Source organism: Elephas maximus, chromosome 7 (genome assembly GCF_024166365.1).
Source record: "Elephas maximus indicus isolate mEleMax1 chromosome 7, mEleMax1 primary haplotype, whole genome shotgun sequence".
Lineage (NCBI taxonomy): Eukaryota > Metazoa > Chordata > Mammalia > Proboscidea > Elephantidae > Elephas > Elephas maximus.
This window is the reverse complement of record NC_064825.1, coordinates 64,340,733-64,361,675: the sequence shown is the minus strand read 5'-3', so window position 1 is coordinate 64,361,675 and position 20,943 is coordinate 64,340,733. Positions and strand designations below refer to the sequence as shown.

Genomic DNA, 20,943 nt, shown 5'->3' with positions numbered 1-20,943 from the left:
GGGTAATGTTTTGTATTCTATTTATGCCCTGTATTAGGGCTCCTAGGGTAGATCCTATTTTTTCTTCCATGATTTTTATCATTTTAGTCTTTATGTTTAGGTCTTTGATCCACTTGGAGTTAGTTTTTGTGCATGGTGTGAGGTATGGGTCCTGTTTCATTCTTTTGCAAATGGATATCCAGTTATGCCAGCACCATTTGTTAAAAAGACTATTATTTCCCCAGTTGACTGACACTGGTCCTTTGTCAAATATCAGCTGCTCATACATGGATGGATTTATATCTGGATTCTCAATTCTGTTCCATTGGTCTATGTGCCTGTTGTTGTACCAGTACCAGGCAGTTTTGACTACTGTAGCTATATAATAGGTTCTGAAATCAGGTAGGGTGAGGCCTCCCACTTTCTTCTTCTTTTTCAGTAATGTTTTGCTTATCCGGGGGTTCTTTCCTTTCCATATGAAATTAGTGATTTGTTTCTCTATTCCCTTAAAGTATGACATTGGTATTTGGATTGGAAGTGCGTTATATGTATAAATGGCTTTTGGTAGAATAGACATTTTTACTATGTTAAGTCTTCCTATCCATGAGCAGGGTATGTTTTTCCACTTAAGTGTGTCCGTTTGAATTTCTTGTAGCAGAGTTTTATAGTTTTCTTTGTATAGGTCTTTTACCTCCTTGGTAAGATTTATTCCTAAGTATTTTATCTTCTTGGGGGCTACTGTGAATGGTATTGATTTGGTTATTTCCTCTTCGGTGTTCTTTTTGTTGATGTAGAGGAATCCAAGTGATTTTTGTATGTTTATTTTATATCCTGAGACTCTTCCAAACTCTTGTATTAGTTTCAGTAGTTTTCTGGAGGATTTCTTAGGGTTTTCCATGTATACGATCATGTCATCTGCAAATAGTGATAGCTTTACTTCCTCCTTACCAATCTGGATACCCTTTATTTCTTTGTCTAGCCTAATTGCCTTGGCTAGGACTTCAAGTACGATGTTGAATAAGAGCGGTGATAAAGGGCATCCTTGTCTGGTTCCCGTTCTCAAGGGAAATGCTTTCAGGTTCTCTCCATTTAGAGTGATATTGGCCGTTGGCTTTGCATAGATGCCCTTTATTATGTTGAGGAATTTTCCTTCAATTCCTATTTTGGTTAGAGTTTTTATCATAAATGGGTGTTGAACTTTGTCAAATGCCTTTTCTGCATCTATTGATAAGATCATGTGGTTTTTATCTTTTGTTTTATTTATGTGATGGATTACATTAATGGTTTTTCTGATATTAAACCAGCCTTGCATACCTGGTATAAATCCCACTTGATCAGGGTGTATTATTTTTTTGATGTGTTGTTGGATTCTATTGGCTAGAATTTTGTTGAGGATTTTTGCATCTATGTTCATGAGGGATATAGGTCTAAAATTTTCTTTTTTTGTAATGTCTTTACCTGGTTTTGGTATCAGGGAGATGGTAGCTTCATAGAATGAGTTGGGTAGTATTCCGTCTTTTTCTATACTTTGAAATACCTTCAATAGTAATGGTGTTAAGTCTTCTCTGAAGGTTTGGTAGAACTCTGCAGTGAAGCCATCTGGGCCAGGACTTTTTTTTGTTGGGAGTTTTTTGATTACCGTTTCAATCTCTTTTTTTGTTATGGGTCTGTTTAGTTGTTCTACTTCTGAATGTGTTAGTTTAGGTAAGTAGTATTGTTCCAAGAATTTATCCATTTCTTCTAGGTTTTCAAATTTGTTAGAGTACAATTTTATGTAGTAATCTGATATGATTCTTTTGATTTCATTTGGGTCTGTTGTGATGTGGTCCTTCTCATTTCTTATTCGGGTTATTTGTTTCCTTTCCTGTTTTTCTTTAGTCAGTCTAGCCAATGGTTTATCAATTTTGTTAATTTTTTCAAAGAACCAGCTTTTGGCTTTGTTAATTCTTTCAATTGTTTTTCTGTTCTCTAATTCATTTAGTTCAGCTCTAATTTTTATTATTTGTTTTCTTCGGGTGCCTGATGGATTCTTTTGTTGCTCACTTTCTATTTGTTCAAGTTGTAGGGACAGTTCTCTGATTTTGGCTCTTTCTTCTTTTTGTATGTGTGCATTTATCGATATAAATTGGCCTCTGAGCACTGCCTTTGCTGTGTCCCAGAGGTTTTGATAGGAAGTATTTTCATTCTCGTTGCTTTCTAAGAATTTCCTTATTCCCTCCTTGATGTCTTCTATAACCCAGTCTTTTTTCAGGAGGGTATTGTTCATTTTCCAAGTATTTGATTTCTTTTCCCTAGTTTTTCTGTTATTGATTTCTAGCTTCATTGCCTTGTGGTCTGAGAAGATGCTTTGTAATATTTCGATGTTTTGGATTCTGGAAAGATTTGTTTTATGACCTAAGATGTGGTCTATTCTAGAGAATGTTCCATGTGCGCTAGAAAAAAAAGTATATTTTGCAGCAGTTGGGTGGAGAGTTCTGTATAAGTCAATGAGGTCAAGTTGGTTGATTGTTGTAAGTAGGTCTTCCATGTCTCTATTGAGCTTCTTACTGGATGTCCTGTCCTTTTCCGAAAGTGGTGTGTTGAAGTCTCCTACTATATATGTGGAGGTATCTATCTCACTTTTCAATTCTGTTAAAATTTGATTTATGTATCTCGCAGCCCTGTCATTAGGTGCATAAATATTTTATATGGTTATGTCTTCCTGATCAATTGTCCCTTTTATCATTATATAGTGTCCTTCTTTATCCTTTGTGGCGGATTTAAATCTAAAGTCTATTTTGTCAGAAATTAATATTGCTACTCTTCTTCTTTTTTGCTTATTGTTTGCTTGATATATTTTTTTCCATCCTTTGAGTTTTAGTTTGTTTGTGTCTCTAAGTCTAAGGTGTGTCTCTTGTAGGCAGCATATAGATGGATCGTGTTTTTTTATCCAGTCCGTGACTCTCTGTCTCTTTATTGGTGCATTTAGTCCATTTACATTCAGCGTAATTATAGATAAGTAAGTTTTTAGTGCTGTCATTTTGATGCCTTTTCATGTGTGTTGTTGGCCATTTCATTTTTCCACATGCTTTTTTGTGCTGAGACGTTTTTCTTAGTAGCTTGTGAGATCCTCATTTTCATAATGTTTAACTTTGTGTTTATTGAGTCGTTACGTTTTTCTTGGCTTTTTTCTTGAGTTATGGGATTGATATTCCTTTTTGTGGTTACCTTTTTATTTACCCCTAGTTTTCTAAGTAAAAACCTAACTTGTATCCTTCTATTTCGCCTTGTATCACTCTCCATCTGGCAGTTCAGTGCCTCCTATATTTAGTCCCTCTTTTGATTATTTTGATCGTTTATCTATTGATTTCCATGATTTCCTGTTATGTGTATTATTTTGTTTATTTATTTATTTATTAGAATTAGTCTTAATTTGTTTGTTTTTGTGCTTTCCCTATTTGAGTTGCGTTGATATCAGGACGTTCTGTTTTGTGACCTTGTATTGTGCTGGTACCTGATATTATTGGTCATCCGGCCAAACAACCTCCTTTAGCATTTCTTGCAGTCTTGGTTTAGTTTTTGCAAATTCTCTAAACTTGTGTTTGTCTGTAAATATCTTAATTTCTCCTTCATATTTCAGAGAGAGTTTTGCTGGATATATGATCCTTGGTTGGCAGTTTTTCTCGTTCAGTGCTCTGTATACGTCGTCCCATTCCCTTCTTGCCTGCATGGTTTCTGCTGAGTAGTCTGAACTTATTCTTATTGATTCTCCCTTGAAGGAAACCTTTCTTTTCTCCCTGGCTGCTTTTAAAATTTTCTGTTTATCTTTGGTTTTGGCAAGTTTGATGATAATATGTCTTGGTGTTTTTCTTTTTGGATCAATCTTAAATGGGGTTTGATGAGCATCTTGGATAGATATCCTTTCGTCTTTCATGATGTCAGGGAAGTTTTGTGTCAGGAGTTCTTCAGCTATTTTCTCTGTGTTTTCTGTCCCCCCTCCCTGTTCTGGGACTCCAATCACTTGCAAGTTATCCTTCTTGATAGAGTCCCACATGATTCTTAGGGTTTCTTCATTTTTTTAAATTCTTTTATCTGATTTTTTTTCAGCTATGTTGGTGTTGTTTCCCTGGTCCTCCAGAAGTCCCAGTCTACATTCTAATTGCTCGAGTCTGCTCCTCTGACTTTCTATTGTGTTGTCAAATTCTGTAATTTCATTGTTAATCTTTTGGATTTCTGAATGCTGTCTCTCTATGGATTCTTGCAACTTGTTAATTTTTCCACTATGTTCTTGAATAATCTTTTTGAGTTCTTCAAGTGTTTTATCAGTGTGTTCCTTGGCTTTTTCTGCATTTATCCTAACTTCATTTGTGATATCTTTAAGCATTCTGTAAATTAGTTTTTTATATTCTGTATCTGATAATTCCAGGATTGTATCTTCATTTGGGGAAGATTTTGATTCTTTTGTTTGGGGGGTTGGAGAAGCTGTCATGGTCTGTTTCTTTATGTGGTTTGATATGGACTGCTGTCTCCGAGCCATCACTGGGAAACTAGATTTTCCAAGTAGTCGGCTAAAAAAAAATGCAGTCAGATCCCTATCTGAATTCTCGCTCTGGCTCCGGGTATTCGGATGTTAATGGGGTCGCCTGGGGAGGGTGGGGGAGGGATCTGAGAGCTAGGAGTGTAGCACCACAGAATATAGAGCTGAACACCACATTCACGCTCCGCCCCCGTTCGCCAAAATCCGGGCTGGACGGGTCCCTGGCTAGGACACTGCTTTCCTTGCTCGGAAACCAGTCACTTCCTCCTGGGGACTTCCTCCGGTGCGCAGCACTGCTTGTGGGCACTGGGTGGGTGTTTCCCGCGTGAACGGGTGGGCCCGCCCCCAGGGTCTATTCAGGCGATTACAATTGGGTCCCGCAGTCACGCCCCGCCCGTGCGCGCGCCCAAATCCCAGCGGGATGACTTCCGGGTTGAGACGCTGCTTTCCCCGTTCCGGAACCAGTCACTTCCTCCCGGGGACTTCTCCTTCCAGTGCGCCACACCTCTCGCGCGAACTGGGTTGGCCTCACCTGCACGGCCAGGTGGGCCCGCCCCCTGGGTCAATTCAGGGTAAGAAAAATGGACCCAGCGCTCATGCCCCGCTCGTGCGCGCGCCCAAGTCCCAGCAGGACGGCACCCCGTCTGGGATGCTACTTTCCCCGCTTCGGGACCAATCACTTCCTCCCGGGGACTTCTCCTTCCGGTGTGCCACACCTCTCGCGCAAACTGGGAGGGCGTCACTCGCACGACCAGGTGGGCCGCCCCCTGGGGCAATTCAGGGTAATAAAAATGGACCCCGCACTCACGCCCCGCCCGCGCGTGCGCACGCCCAGATCCCAGTGGAATGGCTCCCCGTCTGGGATGCTGCTTTCCCTGCTTTGAGACCAGACACTTCCGGGGATTTCTCCCTCTGGTGTGCCGCGCCACACGCGCGGACTGGGTGTGCGTCCTCCCGCACGAACGTGTGGGCCCCGCCCTGGGGTCACTTTAGGGAAATATAGTTGACCCCCCCCCCTTCGGCTTCTCGCCTAACTCCCGGCGGGAGGGCACCCCAGCTGGGACGCTGTTCTCCCCCCTCCCAGATCAGTCACTGCCTCCCGGGTGCTTCTCCCTCTGGCTGCGCCTCTACGCCGCCCGCACCAACCTGCTAGACTTCCTCCCGGGATGGGTTCAGGGGGGAAGGGGTGGGCCCCCTTTCTGTGCTGTCTGCCCCCCTGGGCTCTGCCCCGGATCGGGCTCCGAAGGTCACCTGCCTGGTGCGCTGGCTCCTGGTTCTGAAAACAGTCGCTGTCTGCCCGTATTTGTTCATTTTCCGTCTCTAAGTCTGTGCTTGTTGTTCAGAGTTCGTAGATTGTTATGTATGTGATCGATTCCCTTGTTTTTCCGAGTCTTTGTTGCAAGAGGGATCCGCGGTAGCGCCCACCTAGTCTGCCATCTTGGCCCCGGATCCTTAAGCCACTTTTTGTGTGGCCTTCAGTGAAACAGAGAAGCTGGCTTTGTTCCTTTATAGAATGACTCTTAAGAAACTTGAGGTTGACATCTTATTTTTCCCTCAGCTGTTGCTTTACATGGCTGAATAATTCTAGCCTCTTTCCCCTCCTTTTGGTTATGAGACTAATATATTGCCTTCTCTCTGACAGAAAGTTATACAAGCGCTATGCCTTCCTGCGCTGTGATGACGAGAAGGAGCAGTTCCTCTATCACCTCCTCTCTTTTAACGCTGTTGATTACTTTTGCTTCACCAATGTCTTCACGACTATCTGTGAGTAGTCCTGTGCTCCGCACTAGGCTTCTCAGTGAGCCTGTCTGAGGTTAACTCACTGTACCCCTTTAAAAGAAAGATTATCACTTATATTTTCTGTTTGCCTTTTGCTTCTTTGAGGAGAATGGGGTGCGGTTGCACTCCTTGGAGGTTGTTTTTTCTCAGAATCTCTGGTTCTTGTTCTGAACTGGAGAGCTCAGCACTTTTGGCCGTCATGTTGTCAGTGTTGGCCTAGGTATTTCTCGGGGAACCTAAGGCGATGAAGTTAGAATGGAGCAGGATGGCGAAGTTCACTGCCCTCTTCGCACCCCTGTAAAGAAACTCCCCTTTATCTTGGGCTGAGAGGAGCACTCAGCATCATAGGCTACAGACAAGCCAGAGGGAAAAAGTTCTTCCTGAGGTAGCAGAAGGCACTCCAGATGGCACTGGGAGGTTTAAACCTTGCTCTGCCTTAACTCATTATGAGTCTGTGAGTGGAGGCCACCCCTGCTGTGGGCCTCAGTTTCTGTATTTGCAGAGTGAGGAACAGTATTCATTATGGTCTAAGGCCCTTCAAACCTCATCTTTCTGTAATGCTAGGATTCTGTAGTGCGGGGTGGTTTCTAAATTTGCCCCATGGCTGGTTGTTTGGCCAGTTACTCAGCAGCCCCAGCAGTTGGGCTCTTGTTTCTATCTGATGTCCCACCTTCCCTCTCAGAGACTAGAGCTGTGGGCTTCAGTAGAAGCAGCATTAGACTGGGATTCGGGAGACCCAAGGCTAACTATTTCCCTCTCTGTGCCTTGGAAAAGGATTGTAATACCTGTTGTGGCCTTTCCTAAGAATGAGAAGATAGATCGAAAAGTCCTCTGAAAAGGAATTCTATACAATGTCTTGAGTTGGTGATATTTTTTAAGGAACTGGTTCACTTAGTTCTGAGCCTACAGATGGGCTTGGGTCTTTGCTGTTTGGGAGGTAACCTTGGGAGGGGTGAGATTGAGGAAAGATGGGCTAATATTACTAAGCCAGCCAGGGACTGGTTCTGGGGACCTGCTGCACCAGTGCACTGTTGGGGCCGATGGAGCAGGGGCCACAGTCATGCCAACACACTTGGATCACATCAGGGCCCCATCAGATATGGAAATGGTTCTTAATTCCCTTCAATGCCTCCGTGGCTTTTTTTGAACAGTGATCCCATACCACATTCTAATTGTACCGAGCAAGAAGCTGGGGGGCTCCATGTTTACTGCCAACCCATGGATCTGCATCTCAGGAGAATTGGGTGAGACCCAGATCCTGCAGATTCCCAGGAACGTGCTAGAGATGACCTTTGAGGTATGTGTTATCTGGGGACCACAACCACAGACCCTAAGATCGGAGTTTGTAACCCTGTTTTGGGGAGCTTTCCGTAGCATTTCACAGAGGCCTGGCTCTGTACAGTGTTAGAAATCAGCACAGCTGATCTCTCCTGAGATGATCTGAGGCAGGAACCAATGGTTGACCCTGAAGGGGAGGATGCCTGCCCTGTCTAAACAGCTGCAGGCTGAAAGGCACTTACTTGTTTGGACTTGCATACTCCCTTGTCCATGGTGTGTTGAGAAATCCTCGAGAGTTCCTTCAGCTGCTGAGCCCAAGAATTCACAGAGACTCCTGCTCCCAAGCCCCTGTTCTTCCTCTAGGTAGCAGCATCTTCTTTCTTAGCCATAGACCAGCTCATGAGAACCCTGGTGTACCATCAGCCTTGGCAGTAGGTGGAGCAGTGAGCTCTCTCCCTTCAGATGCTGAGGGGCTGGGTTGTAAGAAGCCAGTGAGATCTGTGCCTCTGAGGGTTGCCAATCTTTCCTCCCCTTTTCATGACCTACCCCGTATTTTCTATTTGGCTATTCTCCCACAGTGCCAGAACTTGGGGAAGCTCACTACTGTCCAGATTGGCCATGATAACTCTGGACTGTATGCCAAATGGCTGGTGGAGTATGTGATGGTCAGGAATGAGATCACAGGACATACCTACAAGTAAGTGTCCCCTCAGCCATGCCCTAAGAAGGGGGCAGGGTACACCACCAGGGGCTGTCCTCGGTGCTTGGATATGTGGCATTCTCAAGTAGACCCCTCAGGTTGTGATAGGCTTAAGCAGCTTCCTATCTGTCTCTGCCTCATGCACCTGAAAAGAAATAGAAGGATGGTTTTCTGAGCAAAGATAGACGGCATTACTATGCCATCCATGCCACTCAGGTGACTTCCCTGAAGACACCCAGTGCAATTGGCTGAGCAGAACCTTGAGGGTATCCCCAGCTTGGTTTCAGAGCCTTAGGGGAAGGACCCTGGAGGGGCTAGCAGCTCTGACAGGCCATTGACTGACCTTCAGGTTCCCATGTGGCCGGTGGTTGGGGAAGGGCATGGACGACGGGAGCCTGGAGCGGGTCCTGGTTGGGGAGCTGCTCACATCCCAACCTGAGGTGGACGAGAGGCCATGCCGGACCCCGCCGCTGCAGCAGTCCCCCAGCGTCATCCGGAGGCTTGTTACCATCTCACCCAACAACAAGCCCAGTAAGTGGGAGGAGGGGCTGGGCCCTCTACCACACAGCCTGGTAATGGGCAGCTCTCTGTGAGCCCTGATAGGGAGCCCAGATCTCAGTTTGTGCAGCTGCTGCAGGAACTACCTCTGCTGACAAAGCAGCCTCAGGTATTTGTCACCCTCCTCTCATGAATCCGTAGGGGTGTTGGACAGCCTCCTTAGAGGCATGAAAGGAGGGGAGAGAGCTCATGAAGCCTGGCCTCAGTGCTTTGTACTATTTATGTATGATCATAGAAAGGAGAGGGATCTATTTTCTGACCTCCTTGTTGGTTCCTGGGCTTCATGGCCAAGTCGTGACCCTCTTGGTTGCCAAAAATTCCAGGGTAAATAGAAAATGAAATTTACCTGCATCTCTTGGAGACAAAACTCTAAGGTATTGGCCTTTGCTTTTTTTCCAGCATTTTGGGAAGACCTAACTCAGCAAAGCTGGGTGGGCAAGGGCCACTGTTCCCCAGGGTCTAGGCTGCCCTGCCTCTTCCATGGGCGCTTCCTGTGTCCTCAGTCTCCTGCGCAGCCAGCTAAGCTCTCCTAGCCTCTGAGATTGGTTAGGGTTGTCTGCTTGATTTTTATGTAGAGCTGAACACTGGGCAGATCCAGGAGTCCATCGGGGAGGCAGTCAATGGCATTGTGAAGCACTTCCATAAGCCCGAGAAAGAGGTGAGTTTTCTTGCCCTCTAACCTAGGACCTTATATTGAGTAAGGGGGGAGAACCTTGTTTTTTCAGTTACCTTGTTGTGCTCTTCGAGGCCCATGTGCTGTGGACAGCACAGTCTTGTAGTGTGTGTACCTCAGTTAGTTTGAGTTTCAGCAGTCCTTCCCCTGCAGTCCCCTGCCACAGGTTGCCCGTTTCCCTCCACACTGATGACTCAGTGGTGTCCCTTGGCAGTGTCTTTTCCTGTCCTCTTCTGAATTTGCCTGGGTCACCCTGAACGATGGCCACATTGGCTTTGCTGTCCTGATGGGAAAGCTCCTTGTGTGTGACCCAGATTCATCATTTTTTTAATCCATCCATTCATTCAATAGCCATTCACCAAGAGCCTGTCCTGAGCCAGGCACTGTACCTGGTGCTGGGTGAAACAGACAGGGTCCCAGCCCTCCTTTTGCTGCCCTCCCAGCTCTGGGCTATGGGTTTGGGGATGCAGCAGTGAGAGGGCAGCCCTGCTGAGGTGAGTCTGGCACTCTCCCCCGTTTACTTTAGCGAGGCAGTTTGACGCTGCTGCTCTGTGGAGAGTGCGGACTTGTCTCGGCCCTGGAACAGGCTTTCCAGCATGGATTTAAATCGCCCCGACTCTTCAAAAATGTCTTCATTTGGGATTTTCTGGGTGAGTTGGGCTAGGGTGTGAGGGTGGGAAAAGCATGCAGAGACATAGGTGGATTCATAGCATGGGTGCTGACCACTGGCGTCAGCATCTGAGTTGCAGAACCCAAATCAGGTGACTCTCAAGTCAGATGTATTGTTTGTATGCTCTGGTTTTTCTTGAAGGGAAAGAAGAGCTTCCTCTCTTTACCCCTCTCACCTCCTGAGAATTGCACAGAAAAGATTGTTTTGAGGTATCTACTATATGGTAATATGGGCTTAGTCCTGAGTCCTCACACATTCTCTTTGTAGATCCAAAAGGCCTGTTGATAACCTTGGAGCCCGGGCCTTGTGTTGCGCCTACTTGGAGAATTCTCCTGCTTCACCATCAGAGTTATTATTATTATTTTTTAATCTTCAGAGTAGAGAAAGACCATCTTTGTATTGGGGCCCATAAGAATTAAAAATAAGGACAGGGAACTTAAAGATCATTTCATTTTGAAATGTGACCGGTGGTTATCAGAACACTGATGTTATTCTCATTAAGTTACCTGCATGGACTTGGAGAGATCCGTGGCAAGTGGCCTGCAGGGCAATCAGAGACAGGTTGGGTCAAGAGCCTTTGTTACTGGCAAAGCCTTTTCTTTTTCGTAGAAAAAGCACAAACCTATTATGAGACATTAGAGCAGAACGATGTTGTCCCTGAAGAAAACTGGCATACAAGGGCCCGGAACTTCTGCCGATTTGTCACTGCAATCAACAATACTCCCCGGAACATCGGCAAGGACGGCAAGTTTCAGATGCTGGTGTGCTTGGGAGCCAGGTACTGCCACCAGCCTTACAGGTGGTGCTGGAGGCCTAGTGTGGCACAAGAGAAGGGCAATGGCTAATGACCAGGCACTCATGGGCAGATGAAGCCTTGGAGAACTTTCTAAAAAAACCAAACCCGTTGTTGTCGAGTCTGTACCGACTCATAGTGACCCCATAGAACAGGGCAGAATTGCCCCATACAGTTTCCAAGGAGCACCTGGTAGATTTGACCTGCCGACCTCTTGGTTAGCAGCTGTAGCTCTTAACCACTACACCACCAGCCTCCCAGGAGAACTTCCTAGGCACCCTTAATTTCCTTTGTGTACCATATACACATGTGGGGATCTTTGAGCGTGGGGATGAGAGTGTATGTGTAACTGAGGGGAGGAGAGGCCACATTTCAGTGGGAAGGATTAAAACCCTGTTGTGAAAATTCAAAGCAGAGTACATGTACTCATTCCTTTAATAAGTGCTTGAATATGCCAGGCCTTATGGAAGGTGATGAGAATACCAAAAACCAAAAAACCCAGTGCCGTCGAGTGGATTCCGAAAGATAGCAATGCCGAGTAAAACATGGTCTCTGTCATTTAGGAGTTCACTTGTTCCCCATATTACAGAGTTGTCATGAGGAATTAAATCTCTTATAACAGTACCTGGCACATTCTAAGTTCTGTGTGCGTGTTAGCTATTATTATCATTATTCCTGGTGGTAGTAGCTATATGGAGGAGTGATCTCTGGGAGAGATTAGCTGTTGAGATGGAGGGAGTGGTGCTGACAGCAGCTTGGTGTCTGGGTTGGTGGTGGGGTTGTCTAGGGAGAAGGAGGAGCAGGCCTGGGGGCAGATGACAGGGCCAATTTGGACCAGGTTAAATTGGTGTCCCTGGGGCTGGGCAGCTCCCAGGGGAAGCCATTTAAAGCCACATGGGGTCTCTTTACCAAACCCTTTTGAGGGAATGAAGCTGGGGTGGGGGGAGTGTATGGGGAGCTACCGGTTTCCTCAGCTTCAGACTTAAGTTCATGGAGTGTTAGAGCAGGTTTCCCCCTTGGCCTTGCACTAACCACATCTTTCCCCTTTCCCTTACCCATCCGACCCATCCGACCGATCCTACCCTGCCAGAGACCACCTTCTACACCACTGGATTGCCCTGCTGGCTGACTGCCCCATCACCGCACACATGTATGAGGATGTGGCGCTCATCAAAGACCACACGCTTGTCAATTCCTTGATCCGCGTGCTGCAGACATTGCAAGAGTTCAACATCACGCTGGAGACGTCCCTTGTCAAGGGCATTGACATCTGACCTCCCAGCGCCAACTAGCAGCAGGACCAAGGAAGACTCCCACCCTGCAGCTCTGACCCTTCTTTCCGAAGGGACTTAACGCGAGTTGTGCAGGAGTTGGAGAGGAGGTGTACACTCACTGTAAAAAGAAAACTAGAGGATTTTTGGAATAAATAATCTATTTTAGAGTTTATTTGCTGATTTGCTTTTTACACACTTTCATGTGAAAGAATGATAGGGAGAGGGAGACGAGGTTGGTGCCGCTTATTTTGAAGCTGGTGCCCTCCCTCGCCATGGCCGCATGATGGGAGCCTGCGGCCTCCCTGGACTGAGCCTGTGGCGCCACGTGCGGGGCAGTTCTGCTTCTTGCCCCGTTGTGTTAATGAGGCCATTCCACATCGTTTTTAAACTAATGTTTTCTATATTAACATTATTACGGATATTTGGCTTTCATGGGCCACACAGGTCTGCTGAGCAGGAAGCCCCATATTCCAATCAAAGGGATTTTTAGTAGTGCCTGTAACGAGCACTGATGAGTCAGTCCCATGTCTTTTCTTTTTTTGTCAGTATTATTTGGGAAGGAGACATGCCAGGACACGTCACTGTGCAGAAACTGGGTTTCCTCTTGGCACACAGTTGCACAAAAGTAAACATAAGCATGTTTTAACAGGTTTTTTTTTTTTTTTTTTACATTTTATTTATTTAACCTATCATTGTGTGTTTTAAGTCTTTTTTTTTTTTGTTTTCTCCTTTTTTTAAGGGAAGGAAAACCTTGTCACAGTCTAACTGGCTATGTTATAATTGTTAAATTTATATTGTTTTGCAACTTAGAACCCAGCTACAGTATGGCCCACTTAATAAAACACCTGAAACAAAACTGCATGGGTCACTGGCTTTTATGGGGGTTTGTGAGCAGTGGGCAGCAGAGGGTGCAGTTTGGTTCCCCTGAGAGGACGGGGTTGTGGCATCATCTCTCAGCTGGCCGGTCCAAGTCATGGGCTGCTCAGGATATCCCGAGCACCTGGTGTCTTTTGGGTACTTCTCACTGCAGGAGCTTTTGTAGCTGTTGTGGAGCTGTTAACTTGTATTTGAGAGGGACTGGACAGGGGTTGTTTCCCCACTCCACAGAGGAGGAGGCTGAGGCACAGAGGCAGAAAGACCTCGATAAGGTTCTAACGATTTCCACTTGACCAAGACAGGATGGGCCGTTTTTTGAGGGGGTAATTCTTTTTATTTTTTTAAGGGAGACCAGGGATGGAAACACAGGACATGTGAGACACTGTTTCTGCTGGGGGGTGAAGCTCTTTCTCAAGGGACTTGGCAGGTGGTAGACCTTTAAGAGGGTCGTGGGAACCAACTTCCTTCAGTTGTATTCAACCAAGGTGCTTTGGCCAGAGCTCCAGAAGTGTAAGATGATCAAGTAGAGCGTCTCAAACCAGTCGATGTCTTCCTTTATGCTTCCCTGATTATGCATGTGCTGTTCCCACTGCCTGAAGTGGCCTGCCTTTGTCCACTTCCTGTTCATTGTTCAGGGTTTACCTTAGGAGTCACCAGCTATGAAAATTTCCCTAATTCCCCCTGGACAGAGTTAATCGTTTCCTCATTGTGTTCCCATAGTTGTTTAGATATTGGCACCTCTCTGGGTTATAATTGTCCGCTTTCATGTTGAGCCCACTCCCTAGACTGTGAGCTCCTAGAGGACAGAAAGGATCTCTTGTTCATCTGGATCCCTGCTGCCTGGCAGGTGGTGAATGCCCAGTTAAGACTTTCTGAAGAGAAGAAAGGGGCAGGAGGCTCCAGGACAGCCGCAGTGCAACATGCTGCCAGCAGGGGGCATAAGCGGGCCACGCTTCAGCCAGCTGCCAGAAGGCTGAGAGTCTTCAGTTTTGGGGATATGGGAGAGGGAAAGGGGGGAGGGGGCAGATTCCTGGCTGGGAACATCAAGCTCAGCTGTATTTATGTATATTGTGGGCTTAGACCTGAGTTGACCAAAAGACGTGTGCTCTGTCCCTTTTCCTCACAACCCTGAAGGCATGTATAGATTATCCTTGGTTTATAGGTGAGGAAATTGAAGTTCAGAGAAGTTTAGTTACTTGCCCAAGACCACATGGTCAATATTTCGTGGTTACCAGAACTGTCTCACTCAAAGCCTGTGGCTTTTCCATTGGCAACTACTCCCTCAATTGTTTCAGGTCTCTGCTCAGATGTTGTCAGGGAGATCTGCCCTGACCACCCTAAAATAGGAACAGTCAATTTTTACCCCCTTGTTCTACTTTATTTTTCTTCCTAATACCTACAACCATTATACTAATTATTTGTTAACTCTAAATGTAAGTTTTATGAGGGAAAAACTTGGTTCACTGTGTTCACTCAGTGGTATCTAACACAGTAGGTAACCCATAAATGTCTGTAGAATAAATGAATTCATTGGTAGTGGTTAAGATCATAGACTATGGAGCCAAAAACCATTTGGTTGAATCCTTGCTCTGCTATTGTGATCTAGGGCAAGCTACATAACTTCCCTGAATCTAGATTTACTCATCTATAAAGTAGAATGATAATAGTACCTGCATCACAGGGTTGTTGTGAGGACTAAATGAGTATCATCATGAGTTGGAATTGACAACTGTTTTATCTATTATCTATAGCAGTGTTAGATGTGTAGTAAGTACACTGGTTCCTTGTATGTGGAAATGACTGAGACCCAGGCCTCCTGCCCTTGAGAATCTCAGAGGTAAGTGCTTTAGGGCAGTATGCCACCAGGGGAGGTATTGGCTATGACGAGTTGTACTTAGAGTGGAGGACTGTCAGAAGAGTGGACATTGCATGCAGAGAGAACAGTATGAGCAAAGGCATGGAGGTATGAAAGCGCCCGCCAGAATGGAAAGCTTGGGGAAGTTTAGTGCTAGTGTAGTCTGAGATGGGGAGGGATGCTGATTGGTGGGCCCTACATTCATAAGGTGGGAGACAGAAAAAGGCTGACAGGTATCACAGGGCCTTGGACATTGCTGGTGGTTAGCACACGGATTGAATGAATGAAGAAACACTGCTCCAGCACAAAAACCAGAGCCGTGTCAGTGGTCACTAATGTGTAGCATTCCTAGTACACACTTACTTACCATGAAGAATGGTACTGCTGCCCCAGACCCTTGTCTGAATGGAAAACCCATGGTCAGACCACAACCGCCAGGCTGTGCAGCGTGGAGGTGAGTGCCAGGTGCCACCATGTCCTTAAATGCAGCATGGCTTGGAGAGTGTGCAGCCCAGAGACTCCTACCTGAATGAGTCACTGACAACATGTGTGGGTAACCAAAGGGTCTGGTCTACCACTCAGCAGACCCACCCCGTGGTGGTGGCCGTATGTCCCAGTTAGGTAACCTGTGAGTGCCTACCCTCCTTTACCTTCTTCCAGTTTTAGGCACTTAAGCCAATGCTCAATGCAGTTTCTTTGGAGTTAAAAGGCCCTTCCCATATGTGGTGATGAGTCTAACTTGTACAGCTCTCCAGTGGCACATGGCTCTGCGTGCTGATGGACAGTACCTAGCACTTGGTTTTGAGCTTTGGTGGAGGGCCTTGGTGGCCTCCGTCAGCCAAAGCAGTAGATGTGCAAACGCCTTCCCAGCAGATGTTAGTGAGAAAGTGAGTGTGAGAATCATGTTTTATAAATCAGGGCTCACCTAGGACCATCTCTCCATTCCTTCTAACAGCTTTGAGTCTGCTGTGAATGTCTCACTTTCTACTGTGTTTTGTACTTTGAAGCAAATCCTTTTTGGAATTATGTGTGATGCAGAGAGCAGACACATCGAGTAGATCAGTATTTAAAGGACACCCGAGTAAAACACATTCCTCTGTGTAGGGCCCAGTCAGGCCTCTCCAGCAGCTTGGTAAATCAAGTACATTCAGTTTGCTTAGCAAGCTCTGCTTATCTCAGTTTCTGCCTCAGTTTCTGCCGATGCTCTGATTCACAGTTCACCAGACTCTGAAACAAGCAGAAAGATGAACTCAGTATTACAAGGTGAGCATCCTTGTAACCACCACCTAGGTAAAAAGAGAGGACTTTACCAGCCTCCCCAGGAGTCCTCCATGTTACACATCCCAATCTCGCCTCCTGCCTTTCTTCCAACTTCCTGACATTTATAGTAAGCACTTCCTTGAGTTTATTGTTCTCACCCAAGTGTGCATCCCCAGATACTACAGTTTAGTCTTACTGTGTTTGTTTTTAACTTGATACATCTTTTAAGTTTATTTAAAAGATTCCCATCCATTCCCTTCTTTTCCTTACAGTTTACCTGTTGAAGAACCCAGACTGTTTAATCTGTAGTTTCTCACAGTCTAGATTTTGCCAATTTCAAGTTTGTATTGGAGTTCAACCTGCTCCTTTATTCTCTATTTCCTAAAAATCGATAGCTTGACCTAGAGACTTCATTTGCCTCAGGTTTGATCTTTTCGTGAGACTCTAGGTGGTGGTGTGTTGTGATCGTTAAGGTTGTGTGTCAACTTGGCTGGGGCATGATTCTCAGTGGTTTGGCAGTTATGATACAGTTTGGAAGTCATATAATGATATGTTCACCTGCATGGTGAGATGTGATATAATGTGATCACCTCCATGATGGAATCTGCTATGAGTAGCCAGTCAGTTGAAAGGGAGTGTCCTTATGGGGTGGTGAGGTGGCCTGCATCCAGTATAGGTGGACTTTCTGGAAAAGCTCATGGGCTTTTGCTTGCTTTGGATCCTGCAGCTGGCTCCTGTTCATCAGACTTTTGGTTCTTGGGACTTGAGCTAGCAGTGTACCTGCCGCCTTGCCTGCTGATCTTGGATTTGTTGGTCTTTGCAGCCTGTGAGCCAGAGCCCTGCTGTCTGACTTGCCAATCTTGGGTTCACCAGCCCCTGCAGCTACATGAATCAGGAGAAGCCTCCAGCCTCACCCACAGACTTGGGGCATTCCAGCCTTTACAACCGCATTGGCCATTTCCTTAATATAAATCTGTCTATATACACTTTACTGGTTTTACTTCTCTAGAGAACCCAGGCTGAGCATTTGGTACTGGGAGTGGTTCTAGAGAAACAAAATTGTTTAAGGGTGAGTTTTCTAAATTGGTTTTCAAGTCTGGTTAGTCTTAAAGATGTTGATAACTCTGCTTCCAGTAGTAAAGAGGGCACTGCTGATCCATGGGTGAGGTGGCAACAGAAATGCCTAAAATATCACCACCAATAGATCAGGTATTGGTAAAAAGTGAGGCTCTGGGTGATCATATGTTTGATACTTTCTACAATTTTTTTTTTATAATCAGAACTATAAGGAAGCTGGTTGGTTGGCTCTACTTTCTGTAGACAACGTGGTAAAAGAGATAAACTCAGAGCTTCAGAGTCAAAGCTCAAGCACTGCATAAACAACCTCAAAATTTCCACTTATGCCTTGAAAGAAAGCCTTATTTTTTGTAGTAACAGTACTGATATTGCCAAAAACCAAACCCAGAGTCTTATTGTGAGAGTGGCTAAATTAAAATACCAACTAAATTCCCAACCTCCAGTGGTGTATGAAGTTAAAGTGAGGGCATTGATTAGGAAGAAATGGGATGCTGAAACTTGAGATCGGGATATATGGGCAGATAATCAGGAAGCTGGGAACACTGAGCCCCTAAATTCTGTTGATTCACTCCTGTCAACAGAACCAGCCCTCTCACTCCCATTTTAAGAGATTATTCCATCTTTGCCTGTTAAGCCATTCTCTTCTCAGATTAGCTCCTCCAGCTCCATCTGATGAGATTAATCCAGCACTGTCTAAAGAGCCTTTGAGTCATTGCTTGGAGGATTGCTAAGGCAGATGCCTTGCAAGAAAATGCTAAATGTTCTCAAAACACATCCCGCCACCCATTTTGGCTTCTAGACCTATAGCTAGACTTAAGCTCCAGAGAGCTCCGAAAGGTGAAGTGCATAGTGTGACTCAGGAGGAGGTACGCTACACTCCCAAAAGAACTGCTTGAGTTTTCTAATATGCACAAACAGAAACCTGAGAAATATGTGTGGGAATGGCTATTAAGGGTGTGGGATAATGGCGTAAGGAACAAAAAGATGGATCATTCTAAGTTTATTGATATGGGCCCACTAAGCACATATTCTTCATTTAATGTCTCAGCTCAAGAGGTTAGGAAAGGATCTAATTATTTATTTGATTGGGTCACTGAAGCATAGATTATACTTTGGCTTACACTAAATCAGTTTGGAAGTACCAGACCTGTCTTGGTATACTGTAGAAGAAGGTATCCAAAGGCTTAGGGAAATTGGCCTGTTAGAGTGGATTTCTCAGGTTAGACGCACAGACCCACACATGGAGTGCCCAGAGGACACACATTTTTACCACAATGATGAGGAACAAATTTGTGAAGGGAGCCCCAGCACCCTTGAAGACTGCTGTGATTCCTGTTTTATATAGGTCAGATTTGACTGTGGGAACTGCCCTGAGTTAAGACACCTGACTACAATGGGGCTGATTGAATGCTGTGGTGGTACAGGCCAAGTAGTGGCACGCAGTAGACCAAGACCAGGTGGGTGTGGTTACCATAATGGACAGCAGAGTCAAAGCAATAATCAGAATACTTAGTCATGGTGTCCCTAGGAGTGAAATAGATAGGAAATCTACCGAATTCTTGATCTGTGTAAGTGGAAGAATTCTAGGTCAAGTAAACAGCAGTCTAAGTCGAATCGCCAGAAGACAGAGTCATGGCCCCACAATCAGTTCCAAACTTGAGTGAGTTTAAAGGTCCACAACCTCTTGAGTGAAGGGGAGGCTGGGTCTCCTTGAGGAAGGACCTCACTATACTACCAAAAACTTAAACTGTTAATCTTTCTCCCAGCCTTCCTCAAAGGGATCTATGGCCTTTTACAAGAGTCACTGTTCATTGGGGAAAAGGAAATAATCTGACTTTTCAGGGATTACTGGATACTGGCTCTGAACTGACACTAATTCCAGGAAACCCCAAATGTCACTGTGGCCCACTAGTCAGAGTGGGGGTATGTGGAGGTCAGGTTATTAATGAAGTCTTAACTCATATCTGTATCACAGTAGGTCCAGTGGTTCCCTGAACCCATCCTGTAGTGATTTCCCCAGTTCCAGAATGCATAATTGGAAAAAATATACTCAGCAACAAGCAGAACCCCCAGATTGGATCCCTCACAAATGGAATAAGGGCTATTATGATAGAAAAGCCAAGTAGAAACCATTAGAACTGCCTCTACCTAGGAAAATAGTAAACCAAAAGCAATAGTGCATTCCTGGAGGTGTTACAGAGATTATTGCCACCATCAAGGGCATGAAAGATGCAGGGGTGGTGATTCCCACCACATCCCCATTCAACTCACCTATTTGGCCTGTGCAAAAAAAAAAGTGGATCTTGGAGAATGACAGTGGATTATCAAAAATTTAACCAAGTGGTAACTCCAATTGCAGCTCCTGTCCCAGATGTAGTTTCATTGCTTGAGCAAATTAATACATTTTCTGGTGCCTGGTATGCAGCTGTTGATATGCCTAACGTCTTTTTCTTCATACCTGTTTCAAAGGACCACCAGAAGAAGTTTGCGTTCAGCTGGTAAGGCCAACGGTACACATTCAGTGTCCTACCATAGAGGTATATGAACTCTCCAGCACTTTGTCATAATTTAGTCCACAGGGACCTTGATCACCTTTCCCTTCCACAAGATGTCACACTGGCCCATTACATTGATGATATTATGCTGATTGGACCTAGTAAGGAAGAAGTATCCATGACTCTGGATTTATTGGTAAAATGTTTGCATACTAGAGAGTGGGAAATTAATCCCACAAAAATTCAGGTGCCTTTCACCTCAGTGAAATTTCTAGCGGTTCAGTGGTGTGGGGGATGTTGAGACATTCCTTCTAAAGTGAAGGGTAAGTTATTTCATCTGGCCCCCTATCTTAGTCATCTAGTGCTGCTCTAACAGAAATACCACAAGTGGATGCCTCTAACAAAGAGAAATTTATTTTCTCACAGTCTAGTAGGCTAGAAGTTCAAATTCAGGGCACCAGCTCCAGGGGAAGGCTTTCTTTCTCTGTTGGCTCTGGAGGAAGAGCCTTCTCATCAATCTACCCCTGGATTAGGGGCTTCTCTGTGCAGGAACCCTGGGTCCAAAGGACGCACTCTGCTCCTGGTGCTTCTTTCTTGGTGGTATGAGGTCCCCAACTCTCTGCTTGCTTCCCTTTCCTTTCATCTCTTGTAAGATAAAAGGTGGTGCAGGCAACACCCCCAGGGAAACTCCTTTTACATTGGATCAGGGATGTGACCTGAGCAAGGGTGTTACATCCCACCCTAATTCTCTTTAGCCACATGCAGAGATTATGATTTATAGCACATAGGAAAATCACAAAATGGAGGAAAACCACAGAATACTGGGAATCATGGCCTAACCAAGTTGACACATGTTTTGGGGGGAAACAATTCAATCCATGACACCCACCACAACTAAAAAGAGACACAATGCCTAGTGGACCTCTTTGAATTTTGGAGGCAGTGTATCCCTCACTTGGGTGTGCTACTCTGGCCTATTTATCAAGTGACTCGAAAAGTTGCTAGTTTTGAGTGGGGCCCCAGACCAAGACAAGGTTCTGCAATAGATTCAGGCTGCCGTGCAAGTGGCACTGCCACTTGGACTGTACGATCCAACTGATTCAATGGTGCCTTAAGTGTCAGTGGCAGATAGAGATACTGTTTGGAGTCTTTGGCAGGCC

The 20,943-nt window shown here is 45.3% G+C and overlaps 1 protein-coding gene across 1 annotated transcript in view; it reads left to right on the top strand.

Moving 5' to 3' along the window:
• Positions 1 to 13,082, top strand: part of DENND5A (DENN domain containing 5A) — a 113,986-nt gene extending 100,904 nt beyond the window's left edge. Inside the window, exons 16-23 of the mRNA XM_049890339.1 lie at positions 6,138 to 6,259; positions 7,426 to 7,571; positions 8,131 to 8,249; positions 8,602 to 8,783; positions 9,386 to 9,468; positions 10,010 to 10,133; positions 10,763 to 10,931; positions 12,037 to 13,082. Of these exons, the coding sequence (XP_049746296.1) occupies positions 6,138 to 6,259; positions 7,426 to 7,571; positions 8,131 to 8,249; positions 8,602 to 8,783; positions 9,386 to 9,468; positions 10,010 to 10,133; positions 10,763 to 10,931; positions 12,037 to 12,220 (1,129 nt within the window). The 3' untranslated portion in view covers positions 12,221 to 13,082. The remainder of the gene's footprint in view (positions 1 to 6,137; positions 6,260 to 7,425; positions 7,572 to 8,130; positions 8,250 to 8,601; positions 8,784 to 9,385; positions 9,469 to 10,009; positions 10,134 to 10,762; positions 10,932 to 12,036) is intronic.
• The last annotated feature ends 7,861 nt before the right edge of the window (positions 13,083 to 20,943 follow it).